Source organism: Argiope bruennichi, chromosome 10, assembly GCF_947563725.1.
Source record: "Argiope bruennichi chromosome 10, qqArgBrue1.1, whole genome shotgun sequence".
NCBI classification, from domain to species: domain Eukaryota; kingdom Metazoa; phylum Arthropoda; class Arachnida; order Araneae; family Araneidae; genus Argiope; species Argiope bruennichi.
In genome coordinates this window covers 15,548,049-15,563,781 of record NC_079160.1, presented here as the reverse complement: position 1 = coordinate 15,563,781, position 15,733 = coordinate 15,548,049, and the positions used below count along the sequence as shown (strand labels likewise).

At 32.1% G+C, this 15,733-nt stretch overlaps 1 protein-coding gene across 2 annotated transcripts in view; it reads left to right on the top strand.

Annotated features, from left to right (window-relative positions):
* Nucleotides 1-5,519, top strand: part of LOC129988933 (homeobox protein engrailed-1-B-like) — an 80,766-nt gene extending 75,247 nt beyond the window's left edge. For both annotated transcript variants that reach the window (XM_056097217.1, XM_056097216.1), the window contains one exon: nucleotides 465-5,519. In XM_056097217.1, coding sequence (XP_055953192.1) covers nucleotides 465-805 — 341 coding nt within the window. In that variant the 3' untranslated portion in view covers nucleotides 806-5,519. The remainder of the gene's footprint in view (nucleotides 1-464) is intronic.
* Nucleotides 5,520-15,733: the final 10,214 nt, after the last annotated feature.

Below are 15,733 nucleotides of genomic sequence, written 5' to 3'. Positions count from 1 at the left end.
AAAATGATGTAAAAATGAATTTTACGCTGCAATAGTTTTGAGAGTTAACGCAGAAAAGCGCGCTTATTTAATTTATTTATTCTTCCAAATTTATCTATTCTCTAAAATGTATCTATACCAAATTTGGAGGACCAATACCGACATATTCTCCTTTGTTTTTAATAGTGCTGGAAATTTATTAACTCAAAGTATCTCTAAGATCAATATTAATATATTGCCCATGACTGTAAAAAAAGCACCAGATTAAAGTCATATGATTTCTATGCATACAATTTTGAAACAAAGTTAATACTATGCCACATGATCTCTCTTTCTCTCACTCTGTTCTACTTTTATTTATTATTTACTTTTTACAAATTTAAATTGATCATTGAGAATTTTCTTTATGGACATTTATTTCAATATACTCCTTTTGAATCCTCATTCATTCTCTAAGAAGGCTTTGTTCTTTTTTCGTTTTGCAGGTCCTCGAAGCCGTCGCATCAAGAAACGAGACAAGAAGCCAGATGAAAAGCGACCCCGAACAGCCTTCACGGCCGACCAGCTTTCACGGCTTAAACAAGAGTTCCAGGAGAATCGGTACCTGACAGAAAAGCGGCGGCAAGACCTCGCAAGAGATCTTAAGCTCCACGAGAACCAGATCAAGATCTGGTTCCAGAATAAGAGGGCCAAAATCAAAAAAGCCAGTGGACAGAGGAACCCTCTAGCGTTGCAGCTCATGGCTCAGGGACTCTACAACCACAGCACCATTCCCATTCGAGACGACGAGGACGACGAACGGCCCAAGTCCTCCTCATCCTCATAGTGTACAGCGAATTCTCAGGTACAGAACCCACCGCACAGCCACAGCCCGAGAGTCCTGCATGGGTCCTGCATCGGTCTAGACTTCTAGAATGTGATCTCTGTCAAAGAATTGCCTTCTTGGACATCGACACAGCTACGGTCCGAGAGTCCTGCATGGATCCTGGATCGGTGTAGACTTCTAGAATGTGATCTCGGTCAACGAATTGCCTTCCTGGACATCGACTCAGAGCCGAGTTTTCTGTTCCGCTGAGATGATTGCTAACTTTAAATATGGAATTCACTAAAATTGTAGTAAATTATGCAATAAATGTAAATATTCTAGCACACTTCACATCCCGGCATAGGTCCAAAGCATTGGCATGAAGCCAAAGTGAGGCAAGCCTTCGATTTGAGAGCTCCCTTGGCCCGGCCCGTGCAGATCTTCAGGGGATGCTCATAAATTTCTCGCATCCCGACAATGAGAAACGGTTCTTATTTATGGTAACTCATTCCTTTGAATTTGTTGAAATCTACTAATTGGTACTCACTCCTTCATATCGTCAATGTCAAGAAACAAGATGGCTGTTAATGCAAATGATTTAACTGATGGAAAGATGGCAGAACTATTCTGTTGTTGGCACATTGGCGATAAATTCAGGGAGCGCCGATCGGTAGATTTCAACTCTTGAATTTACTCAGATCACTTTCTGTGGTTAATCTAGATGACTTATAGTGTTCTGAAGCTATTACCAAAAAAAAAACAAACCTTCTCTGCAAGCCAGGACATGTTTGGACCTGATGGTTAATGTGATATTTCATGATTGATCTATGCATTTTTCCGAGGTTTCTCTTGTACTTTACAGATGGACATTTAATTTATTCCTGCACACCGTTTTGGCGAGTTTTTCCGTCGTCTGTAGCATTTAGAGGAGAGTCACCATAATGAGGACGCCATCACCACATCCGAACTCTTGCGCTGTTCCAAATCATGTCGATTATGTTCCTTTGTATATTATTGATGTTGGTTACTTTCGTTTCTTTGTGTTATAATTTATGTAGACTGATTTTGGACTTGCTTTCTGTACGATAGAAGAATCCATAGCTGTTCTGAAGGGATGAATTTCCATAAATTCAATCAAAATAGCTTTTTTAAATATATTTTTATCAGTATACTCAAAAGCAATTTCTTTTAATTCTTTTTTATTTTTTAAATATCACTTTGTTATCATAAATATATCTTGAAATAATCTTTTTTCCTCAAATTAACTACAGGAAAATGTATTTAAAAGTGGAATTCACTATAGATTAGGTGGTATATCTATCCTACACTATTTAGGAGGTGCCTTTGAAATAGGATATATTCACCTTTTTGTCTGTTAATTATAACAAACGAAAAAGAGTGAAAAATCAAAGATTCATCTTTACAGAGATAAGACAAACCAAACTCATTAAAATTGGATAAAAAGATTGGGTAATTGTTTTCTTGGGAATGGTAATTGCATTTTTAGATTATTTTATAGCATTTTAGAAAATCTTTTTTATTTTTATTGAAAACTAATTGGGATGAAATTGAAATGTATTTATTTATTTATAGAAATCATCCCTCTGGTTGCCAGAAACATACTATTAAATAAAATGAGTTTTTTCAGTAAACGTACTCTTATATAAATAAATATTCAGTAGAAAAAAATCAAAGTATCCATTACCATTACTTCAATCATGTGATTTCAAGGACAAAAGGCAAAAATTAACTGCACGTGTCATCTAACGTACACTGCACGCTGTTTTATGCTGTCACGTTATTTCTTCTTCAGCAAATTAAAATTGATTAAAATTCTAATTAAAAGCTCAAATTGTCACAGGCTATTTGGCATGCATCATACGAACATGAATTGAATCGTGATAGGTTTTTACGATCGCTGTTTCGTAGATTATTATCAGTTTTTAGACATAACCAAGTCATGAGTGAAATGAAAATTCAAATAAATTTATAAAAATAGCTGCGCCATCGTCAATTCCTTGACTTTCACAAACTCTGAAACCAGACTGTAAATGAGCAGACATTTTAATACTAACAGTCTTCTAGAAAGCATTCAGAATGAGACGATCTTATCTGCTCTTTTCTATGAGAAAATGGTGAGAAATACGTGAAAATAAGTTTAAGAAATGAGTAAAATTTGAATAATTTGTCACACGTATCTTGACTGTATTTGTTTGGATGAGTAAAAAAGCAGCGTTTATGAATGTTAAAATGGAGGAAAATATTAAATCAATGAAGACGAATTCCAGAAAAGTAAAATAATTTTCCCCATTTTGATGACACATGCATCTCAAATACTATACTCTATTAAAAAATTTTGATAATCAGGAAATTTTGTCAATTCACGTGAAGTCGTTGCCATATGACTAATCTTACTACCCTATCAGTTATGGAAGCCTAAGAATTGACACCCTTCTTTCTCCTTCAAGATACACAGTGGATTCCAAAAATAAATTTATGCGGCGCAATTCATATATATTACATTGGCGTGAATTGGGCGTTTCCAGCCTTAAACGCCTGAAAGTTTAAATTTGACAGTTACACCTATATTTAAGTATAAGTTTAATTTTCTCTTTCTGATTTAACCCTTGTTGTAGTTGTTACTTATCCCCTTATCACTGACAAGTCCGCTGACGAAGTCAGCGATTTAAGCCTGAGCTTGTGCAGTAACTTCTAAGAGTAAAGGCCCCTGAGTACACGAGGACAGAAGTCTGACTTTTAACTCATATGAAGATGACACTCACACATTCGCTTGCACAACCCCTTTTTACGGGGGGGGGGGTGCTTTCACACACCTCACATATAGAACACAGGGAGGGGGACAACTGTACTCGAACTGGGATTTTAACCTGGGATGCCCAGATCACGGGGAAGACGCGCTACTCCTAGGCCAGAACGTCGGCGTACAGCCCCTTTTGATTGATATTTAAATTCAATGCAATTTAAACTTAAGGATATGCATCATTTCTAATTCAATTATTATCGCTCAATGAAGTCAGAGCCAAATCAAACTCTTTATGGATCTTTGGTTGGGCCTCCTTCCGTCTTCCAAATTACTATTATTATTATTATTATTATTATCTATATTATCAGCTATTAAATATTACTGAAAACTAAAAAAACAAACCATTTAATTGCAGATCTTCATTTCCATTTGGTAAATCATACAGAGCCTGTCATCTTACTACATATTGGTTCCATTGTGTTGTGATGCCACTGGAACTATGATTTGATTCGTTGATAATGGTACAAATGCTTAGGATATCTTTTTGGGAACCTAGTTGCATACACAAGTATTGCACAGCATTTTATGACATTAATCAATGTTATTAATATTGTATAATACTGTTGAATATTGTACAATATCATATCATATCGCACAATATTGTACACAGGCTGTGCTGTCTGGGTAGGGGGCATCATGAAGTTAAAATGCTAATGCGTTTATAATGAAGAAAGAGTGAAAAATAATGCAATAACTCTGATGCCATTTACACCAATGTCGCCAAATTCTTTTTTATCTCCCACAACATGCGCCAAATCCAGTATGCAATCCAAATTTTGGAAATAGATTCCAAAATTTAATTTCAGTATGCCTTTTCCTGGCATCAGGTAGAGGAAATGATTAAACATGCCGGAGATTCCCAAACTTCACTTTGTTTAAGAGAGGGTGTTCTAAAAAGTATTTTTTTTTAGTCACTATGTTTTAAAATAACGCAATTTTTTGGGAACTTTCAATCATTATAATTTTGAATAGAATGTAGAGAAAGATATTATGCAACAATAATTATTTTCTTATTTTTTAATTTCATTTAGTTAATTTTGTTGAATTTAATTTTTTATATCCTTAATTCGTATGTATATTTTATCAAAATAAATCACGGATTCAAGGCATGAAATGAAAAGCAGAGTTCTTATCATTTTATTACTATTTTATAAAAGTTACTATTTTCTACGCAACATGGAGTAAATCTCAAAGCTCAAAAAGGGAGTTAGTTAATCTAATACTGAAATAGCGTTACTTTATCATTAAAATATTTTACTATACATCCATACTTTATCATTGAAATATGGAAAAGTATGAATAATAAAAATAAGATTAATATGTTAAAAAAATCTATATTTATTGCCAATTGTTTCTCATCTTTTATCCATCGCCGATCTTATAAATATAAATGCACTCATTACTATCACATATTTTAATAAGAGTATGAATTCACTCAGAATTATCACATAGTGTAATAAGAATACGAATTCACTCATTATTGTCATATAGTTTAATAAGAAAAGGCATTCACTCAGTATTATCAATATAATAGCATGTTAAGAACATGATTTTATTAACCAGAATTAACTAGATTATTAACTAGCTAGAACTATTTTATTAAAAAGCTTCAGTATTCAAGAAAACTATGGATTCTTCCTCATTTATTTGAGTATTTTTTGAATTACCCGGTAAAGGTGAGAAAAAAAAATCTTCATCACGATGATTTGAAAAATCCTTGTTTTTATTTTAACAAACAGATGGACTGATGTGTGTTATTCTGAAATATATACATACATATATATATATTTATTCGATGAATTTCTTCATTTGTTGAAGAATTGTGACTTTTTCTTTCCCGAGAGAAATTGTTGATTTACTACTGTTTTTATTTCTAGTGTACAGAGAAAGAAAATTTTTATGTGATCTGAAATAAACTTCTCACAAACCCACTCGTGTGTTTCTTCCTGTCTCTTTTTGTGTGTCACCCGATACTCACAAGCCCCGTTTCAATCGTCACTGCCAATTATCTCCGTGCCAGTACTTGGCTAGTTATGACTCCCCTTGGCGCCTAACCTTTTGACTTCTGCACAGCTCCGTTTGCAACAGCCGTTACCTTTCGCTTCCCTCTTCATTTTGGACACGAGGAGAGAAAAACACTTACTGACACAGAATGAACTGCTTTGGTTTATTACGAAATAATATTAAAGATACCAGCCACCATTGACGACCAGCTTGTTCGTCGAACAAGATTATTCACTTTTAAGCAATGAAATGCTTAATATGGAATGCATTTTTAATCAAAATTTCAACGCGTTATTTGATACGCGTCTATCACAAAATAAACTTAAAAACACTAGTCACCTTTGGCGACCAGCTTGTTCGAAGAAAAAGATTACTGACTTTTAAACAATAAAATGCTTAATGTGGAATGCATTTTTAAATAAAATTTCAACGCATTATTTGATATGCGTCTATCACAAGATAAAATCAAAAGTACTAGCCACCTTTGGCGACCAGCTTGTTCGTCGAACAAGATTATTGACTTTTAAGCAATGAAATGCTTAATATGGAATGCATTTTTAAACAAAAGTTCAACATGTTATTTGGTAGGACTGGAAGAAATTAATTTAATTGAGTCAGTATATTACAAATCACTGGGATGCAAATTAAAAAAATGCTTGTTCTATGAAATAAAAGTGGAAGCGAAAAACGTCTTTCTTATCATATCCAAAGAAAACAAATCTTGAATCTTAGTCTTAAATCTGGAAAAAGCAGCCGCTTATTTATTTATTTGACGGCTGAATTTCAATTTCATTGAATCCGGTTTTAAATTGAAACCAAAGTTAAATTAAAAATTATATATATTAAAAGTAAAAAAATAGAATTGCACAGAAATTAAATTGATATCCTTAAAAAGGTAATTTTTTTAGAATTCAGAATAAAACATTTTTGGGAAATGACAGTCTTGGAAGATGTGAACATTAGTTTTCAAAGACAAATCATAGCGATTATTCATTTGACGATGGTTAAGCTTTTTTTTTTTCCTTTTTTTTTTTTAATTTTTATTTAACATCTTGATTTTTAAACACTTGACTTTCATCTTAGATTGAATGAAGTTTTTAATGAAATAGCAAGCCCACAACCGAGAAATTTTAATAATATTTTGCAACTCTATTAAATAATTAAGATAAATGTTGAATTAAATACCGCTGTAAAATGAAACAGTCTGAAACGTTTGAGTGACGCATTGTCTACATTTGAATGTTGCCATTCGAAAATAAGTAATAAGAGCGATTTCTGTACAACATATATTTAATTTTTTTAAAAATACAAACGGGAAAGACGTTTTTTATATTCATTGCTTTTTATCTTGTAAAAAAGAAAATGAAGCATACTTAATCATTTAATATGCTCGCTCGAAAGAGTCGGTCTTGAGATTCAGATCACCTATTAAATTAGATGACTCTTTCTTTTCTATTCTTTAACTATATTACACTAGCCGCCTTTGGCGACCAGCCGGTTCGCCAATCTTAATGTTCGTTAAAATTTTAATAATTAAATATTTTATGCAATTCCTACTTTAATAGCTTCTTCATCAAAATATTTTAAAACTTCAAATTTTGATAGTCATATAATTCACTCATAATATTATAAACGCCTTCAGTCATAACGTAATATGTATCTCTCTAATTTTCTGTTAGTTCCTGAGCGTTTAAACTTTATGGGCACTAAAGAATATCTTTCCTAATTTATGTAATATTTCAAGAATTTGTCAACAAAATATTCTTAGATTCATCATGACCAGAACGATTAATTAACACTGTTTAATTTTAAATGCATCAAACACTAAGAAAATAAAACGAATCGTTTAAAATAATCGGTTGAAAACAGGTTAAAAAAAACTACTTAAATGTACTTAAAACTATAAGCGTATACAAAAAATATATAACTAACATAAATACAATTTAATTACAAAAACATGCAGCGAACCTAAAAATAATCTAAATCATCCGTTGATAATGGTTGTCATGTCAACAATCAGAACACAATGCGCATGCGTGAATTTTCAACGCCAGTTACGGTAACGCAAATGCGTGAGTTTTTCTACGCCAGTTGGGGTAACGCTATGCTGATTAGAAATTTTTAATTTCCTTTATTCTGCTTTATTTTAATTCAGAAGTACTTAAGAATGAATCTGAAAGATCGATTAATTAACAATGTTTAATTTTAAATGCATCAAACATTAAGAAAATAAATAGAATCGTTTCAAATAATCAGCCGAAAAATCTTAAGCCTAGCCTCATGACTGTTGGGAAAAAAAACTGAAGCCGTACTCATTTGGCGGTGGGGAAAATGAAGATTTTTTTGGCGGGAAAGTTAGTTTTTAATTAATAATTAAAATTCTAATTAAAAATTCAAAAAAAGGGCTATCCTATCTTTTAAGTTAGATCAAACTGCACACGATGTGCAAATTTGATTAAAATCGGTTAAGTAGTTTAGGAGTCCATCGCGGACAAACAACGTGACACACAATTTATATATATTAAGATTATCACTCATTTGATTAGAGAGTTTGATACAATTAGATAGCAAGTGTGAATCATATTCGAGTCAAATTTTTAATAGTCTCTCTTGTATTTCATATATGAATTCAATCATCATTTCTTAAATTTATAAACTGAAATCATTCAGTGATTATAATTTGATGTAAAAATTACATATAATGCATAAATGTATCAAGTGCTCTATAGATTCTTAACTAAATGAGTAGGATAGTACACATCTAATTAGATTTTAAAGGAATCAAAAGAATTAAAGGGTTAATGATTAAAAGAAACATAAATTTAAAATGTTTATATATCGAAATTTAATAATTCAGAAACTCATTCAGAAGAATAGTGAATTAGATTATCCTTTCTTTGCTATTTCTTAATTATAGTAGAGTAGAAGTCATTTAATTAGATGCTTCAGTGCAATTAGATAGGAGTCATGAATCATAAGAGAGTCGCGTGACTGTCATTTTATTAATTGCTTTGCCTGTGATTCAAATATAAATTCAATAATCGTTTCTTAAATTTATATACTTAAATAAATCATTCAGTGGCGCTATAATTTGTTGCAAAAATTATACATAATACATAAATATATCAAGTCCTCGATGGATGTTTAATTGAAGGAGTAGGATAGTACATTTCCAAAACGGAATGTAATATCTAATCAGATTATTTAGAAACTCAAATAATTAAGGTGTTAATTACTAAAAGAAATACAGAATAAAAATATCTATCTATCAATTTTTTATAGTATGTTTTAAATCAAAATCACGCTATCAAGCTGTCGAATTTATCGCTTAGCCACCATTTATATTATAAATATTGAAAAATATGAAAAAATCAAGATTTGGTTAGTTTCCAAAAGTCATCTTCAATTTATGAAGTTCTAATATAGGAAAAGTGTGAATTTCATTAACCATTTTATAATTGAAAATTATTTGAAATTTTGTTATGGCAGCAAAGTTAAAGAACAGCACAGAAGAAAAAAAGACAAAGTGATCGCTCCGAAATTTTGTCACATACTCTCTGAAAAGATTTTATGCCGCTTTCCCCCTCATAGCGGGATTAGAAAATTATATCTGATGCACTATTGTTATACAGAGTGTAGCTGCCCATAATATCATCGTTAATGTCTCTTGCACTCTCAGAATGAAATTTTCTTACCGTTTTTCTCGGTGTAAATATTTGTGAATTGATACACATCCTTATAAAACATTGCGAAATCAATAATTGCTAATTAAAGCTCAAAAAATATTTTTGCTCTTAAAATATTTAAAATTAAAATTATATACATTTTAGTCTAAAATTGTTTAGTAAATTAGCAAATACCTTTGAATCAGTGGCACGTTTAGACTACATTTTAATTAATGCATAGAATAAAACAGCTCGTTAGCGAGTGAAATTCAAAACAGTTGTCTCATTTTAAAATGATTTCATAAAGGATCAATTAAACCAGCGGGAGGCGTCTGCCTGAAATTTTATGACATAGTTTCTAAAGAAAGAGTCTTTCTCTCCCCCCCCCCTTCACCCATAAGTATACAAGACCAAGTCTGGTGTTCAGATTTTTATTTTTACACATGGGAGTTGCATAATTTGTAATATAGTTTAGAAACTCACTAGCATGACAATGACGAACAATAGTTACGAAAGATAAACGTTTGATATTAATCTATAGCGTTTTTACTTGATTTAGTATGAGATCTTTATCGATTAATCGTTGAATACCTTTAATGCTCAAATATCTATTATGAAAACGAACATATATTTTGGATGCCCTCCTTTTTTTTTGATTGAGTCAAAATAAATTTTGACATGGAACTACAATTTCAGTCATGAGATCAAATACCAAATTTCAATTATTTAAGTCCTTGCATTTTTGAGTTGTCACGTTTTCGTGCAAAGAGAAGAACAGACTAATATTGGGTAAACCCTTCGCTCTGATTTTTAGTTCAAAAATTTGTCCCGGATCTTCATTTTAAATACTAAATCTGTGGACCAAATTTTATCTATATAAGTTTTTACGTTTTGTAGTTATTGTGTCCATTTGTTTCAGATAGACTTCCTTCGATTACATTTTATTCAAAATTTGGGATGAAACCTACAAATTTAGTGCAAATATCATTTCATCCGTGTAATGTATATATATCGTATTCACAAACAGACAGGGTAATAAACAGGTAAAACTAAAAAAGAAGCGTTTTTCAGAAAAAGGAGGTTTGAAACATGGAGATGACTAATGATAAATGACTTTTGATGAATCCTCAATTGAAAAATTCATACTTTCTGAAAATATATATATATATATTCATTTCATTTGCGAATCTAGTAAAAGATTCATGACTTAATTTTGAGATTGCATATATTTAATACGAAATTTGCAATATCTGATAGGAATCCTGGGTGATTTTTCTGTCTAAAAGATGAAAGCTAATTTTTGTTGAAACAAAACTTCATAAATGTCAGTAAAGACCTCAATTCTTCTACTTATAAGGAAGATGAATGTGTACTCTATAGACTACATCGTGTAACTTAGAAATATTAAACTTGGTACAAATATATTCTGGAGAGTAGGAATATACGACTAAGAGCAATATATTGGAATTTTAGTAATTAATAATTAAGAAAAATGTTAGCAATTTTTTTCCCGCGATAACTTCCGAAAATATTCCAAAACATTACAAAGATGGCGTTTCAAACACTTCAAAATATCTTTTATTTGCTATAGTGTTTAGAACTTCCTTTATTGACTCAAATTAATTTCTTTTATTAAATAGTTCTCTGAGATATTACACAAATTATGAAAACTAATTTTTATACAGATAAAACTTCAATGCCAAAAGATTCCGCTTTCCATAGTATTTTAAATAAAAATGTTAGTTTCAGCAAGAAAATTTGTGTATTTGTTGAAATTTAATTTATTTAATTATCTTTGTTTTGTAGTTATCATGTTAACTTATATTCGAACAGCTGAACAGACAGACTTCCTTTGAAGGGATTTTGCTCAACATTTGACAGAAATTTGAAAATTTGATGTAAAGATCCCACACTAAATTTCATACATCTAGCTTAAAGCGTTTTGATTTATCTTCATCGAAGACAGGCAGACATAATGCCAGAAATATGTTTTTTGAACGCAGGGAGGTCTAAAACGTAAAAATTCGTCAAAATGTCGAGTTCAAATTTTTTCAAAATTACAATACTTTCTCTGTACTTTGTACACGAGAAAGTGAAAAAGTGAAAATTCTGACACAGACTTGCAATACTTTCTCCTTCCAGCTCTCATCTTTCATTATTACTTGTTTTTTTCAGAAGTATTTAACTATACATCGACTGGATAAAATCAATTGCCCTTTTTGTGTGGCAAATTTGAATCAATTTAAAATATTCACAGTGTATAAATTGCTATGCAAGTACTGCTATAAAGTTAAATATTTCCATAGACACTATTCTTTTTTAATTTTTCCATTCTGATTAAAATAAAAACTCTTACGACAGTAAATGGCAAATCGTTTTCTCGCAGAAGAAACTAGATACCTCTTTCTGATGTCACGTGGTTTTGTTTTTTCTTGAATTACAAGTTAGCTTATTTCTTGGTTTCACAGACTTCATTAAAAGTCTAAAAACAAAAGTATAATTATTTTAATTAGTTTATAATATGATTATAAATGAATGCGCCAACTTTGGAGGCTTAATTTCCGTTTTATTGGTATTTATTAAATTTTCATCCAGTAATATTGATATTTTGTTCTTATTTTCAAATCACTGTAATGTAGAAATTCTATTCATGCTGTACGTTTAATTATTATCTACGCTCAATTAATTTTATTAATAATCATTCTGTTACTTGAATTACTTTCATAATGAAACTTAAATAAAATAGAAACTTGCTTGAATAAAAACAAATGTTCAAGGCGAAATACTTTTACTTCGTAAAAACTTTCATCAATCTTATATATTTAATAAACATCGCAAAGAAAGGTAAAACCGATGGGAGTGGTCTCAACGAACTTTCTCGCATATTCTCTTATAAAGGTAAATTTGTGTTTTAGACGAGTTTTCCCGAACGAAATGAAATCAAAATTTGGTATAGCACTATAACAACAGTTGTAAAATCACATACTAAATTTAATATACGTATCTAAGTCATTGCGTTTTGAATTATAGCGTTTATATGCTTCTGAAAGTACAGACCGACAGACATTATGGCAACCCCTTGTTCAATTTAGCTGAAAATTTGATTAATGTTTACACTATAGATTTTGAATTCGTGTACCGACTTTTATCCATATAGCTTTCTTCGTTTAGTAATTATCGTGTTAACTTACATTCTAGCTGCCGGACAGACAGACTTTCTGTGAAAGGACCTCGCTCAAAATTTGATAGATATCTAGTAATTTGGTGCAAAAACCATACACCAAAATTCATCCGTGTAACCTAAATCGTTTCTGAGTTATCTTTGCCGCAAAAAGGCATTTTTCAAAAATGTGTTTTTCGAACTCAAACAGGTCTTCAAAATTTCGAGTTCAAATTCTTTGACGATTACAATATTTTCGCTGTACTATATAAACGAGAAGGTAAAAATGCAGTTAGAAATACTTTAATTCCAAGCAGTGATAAGAAATAATATGCACATGTAAATAAAGAACATATAACGCACTCTACAGAATCACTGCGATAAAAAAAAAAAAAAAAAAAAAAAAAAAAAACAGGTTTGGGTGATATTGCGTAGATTTGATACTATGTATCAAATTAATACATAGTATACAATTGAGGATCACCCGAGCGAAAACTAAGGAAACAGAAGAGCGAATCGATTAGCGGTTGACTCGTTTATCTGTGTGAAAAGAGTTCGAGGAGTGATACGGTGAACTTGATACATTTGATCTGTATCAGTTTTATTTATCTGATATTTTTGTTTTCACTTGATACAAAGTACACTTTTTTTCACTTGATTCCCATTCACTTGATACAAAGTATTATGTTGTTAAAATATCACACAACTTTAACCAGAATGATGATGAAATATGCAATTTTCATTAAAATTTTTTGAAATATATCTAAAGACAGTTTGGATCGATTTAAGTGGATGTAAATATAATAATTCAAAAGCGCTACGAGCTAGATGTAAAACACGTTTGTTTTATAATCAGAATTTGAATTCTATTTATTATCCGTCCCTTGATTGACAGTCTGTCTATCTGGAGACTCTCATGTGTTTGAATATGGTAACCTAGAGATGCAAAGACCTAGATTTACAAAATTTCGTAGCTTTCTCACTATTAAAACTGTAAATTGCTATTAAACTTTGGATGCAACCGATTAAAATGAAAATGTCCAGAATGCATATTTGGTTCTTTTAGCAACTACGAAACCTGTAATCTATCTTACATCGGATGAATGCATCAGTTTTTCTCTTTCAAGCATTTCTCTGATCTAAAAAGGCGTATTGTTAGAGGTATGTAGGCATTGCCATGCAGCTATCAATATATTCCATGCCGAATTTCTGATTGTGCTGAATTACTATGATACAATTTGTGGAGAATGATGCTGTCACTAATTACATGTACTGTAACATTCCCCGTTTCCCAGTACTGATAAGATATTTACAACCAGCTGTGTCGTCGCTGTTACTTACTAAACCCCTCGAGATAGCCAGATGGTGGATCTTTTCACCTGGGTGTCTCGCATCTGTTCATTAGTGATTACAGTGAAAGGCCACATGTGGAATTCCACGTCCAAGAAGTATTGATAGTACCTTCAAAGAGAAAGAGGTGTCCAAACATCTGGAGGCTAGATGTTTCTCTTTGTGAAAGGACCTTCCCACGACACACTGGCGCCACTGAGAAAGCATATTGTTGAACCCCGATTGGCTGAAAGAGAGCTCACATGACCAATGTAAATTAAGAGGCGGAGATTGTCGCCGAAATAAAGTGCGGCGATTTTTTTTAAGAGGAGAGAAGAAACGAATTGCAGGCGGACTGTTGGACTACTCCTACGAGTTCGGAGTCCAAGAACAAACAGAGTTTCAAGAAAGCCTTTGACTTTGACTGTTGTATCTCCTACTACAGGTGTAAATAACTATTTATTTAACCAAGATTAGAACAAGTTGTTCTTTGTATATATAGGGCTGTAAAATAAAAAATTGTCTGCTTCGTTATTTGATCAGTCTAGATCAAGACATTACAGTACTGATAGTTGTAATTGCATAATCTACATTTGGACAAAGCGCTTAACTAAACCTTCCCAAAGGGCTTACTCAAGACATTTGGGAGGTGGGTATACATTGTGGGAGGTATGTGTGCACCCTCCAGTACATATCTCAATTCATTTTCTATACCGGAGATATGTAGAACAAGTAAGACCGGGTGCGGGCAATCGTTTTACTGGAGAGTTCGTGCACATCCCATGCGCATCTTGCTGTACTTTCGATGATGGAGCTTTGTAGGATAAGTAAGGCCCAGTATATACAGCTGATTTGTGACTTGCAAGTCCTTAGCAATGCAAGGTTCCCAAAACACGAATAACTGATCAAAACATTGAAAAAGCTATTAGTAGTTAGAAATGTATCGATAGTAGTGCACCTATATTTCCAAATCTGTTCCGATTTTCCTTCGAACTCTGAGGTAAAGGTTTAATAGAAATTAATTCGTTAATTATTTGCTTATTCCTCAGTTGAGTAGTAAACAAGTACTTCCAATTCTGTTCTGATTTCCTTCTGAACTTTCAGGAAAAGGCTGGACCTAAATCAAAATCGCTAATTATTTTTTTTTTTATTCCTAAGTTCAGTGTACATAATACCTTCAATTCTGTTCCAGTTTTCTTCCACACTCGGAGGAAAATATTGAGGAAATGAAAAAGTCGCTAATTATTCGTTTATTCTACAAAAAAAAACTATCAATGCACTTAACGCTTCTAATCTCTTCTCCAATTATTCGCGGCTATTAACTTGCCCGACATAAAACGGACGTCGGAACCGGACCTCATTTTGTTATCCTATGAAAAAATCGAGGGAAGTCTGCTCCCAGTGGTTTCATCCACTTTCGTTCAGGTTAATAAAAATCCATTCAATGACTGTAGTAATCAAAGCAGATAGAACGTTAATGAAATAAAAAAAATGTACACACAAGTGCGTGAAAACATCGAATCTATACCCGAGCAAAAATGGTCGAGGAGGGAGGGAAGACGTAATTGAGCCACACCCAGCCACAGTGGCCGGCGCTTTTCACCTCCAACCGCTCCGCTTGCTGTGAACTCATCACTCCGCATACAAGCTCTTCAATTAAGATAATTTCTATATTATGTTGCGAAAAGTGTCTCCCTCCAAGGACACGGGGATCCATGGGAAAGATTCTTCAAGAGCATTCAAAAAGAAGGCCTTTAATGAGCTTGATTGAAAAAAGGGCAGTTTTTTTACAATGTGAAATGTTTCTTTTGGAATTGCAATTCTCGAATTTAAGCAGTTGCAGTTATATTTTGTTAGAATGAATCATTTTTGTTAAAAGTTTTTGGATGTTTTATTTTTACCAAAACTCATTTGTGTGTTACTGGATATGCATTAAATATGTCGTCATAGATCCCATCTCTTCATGT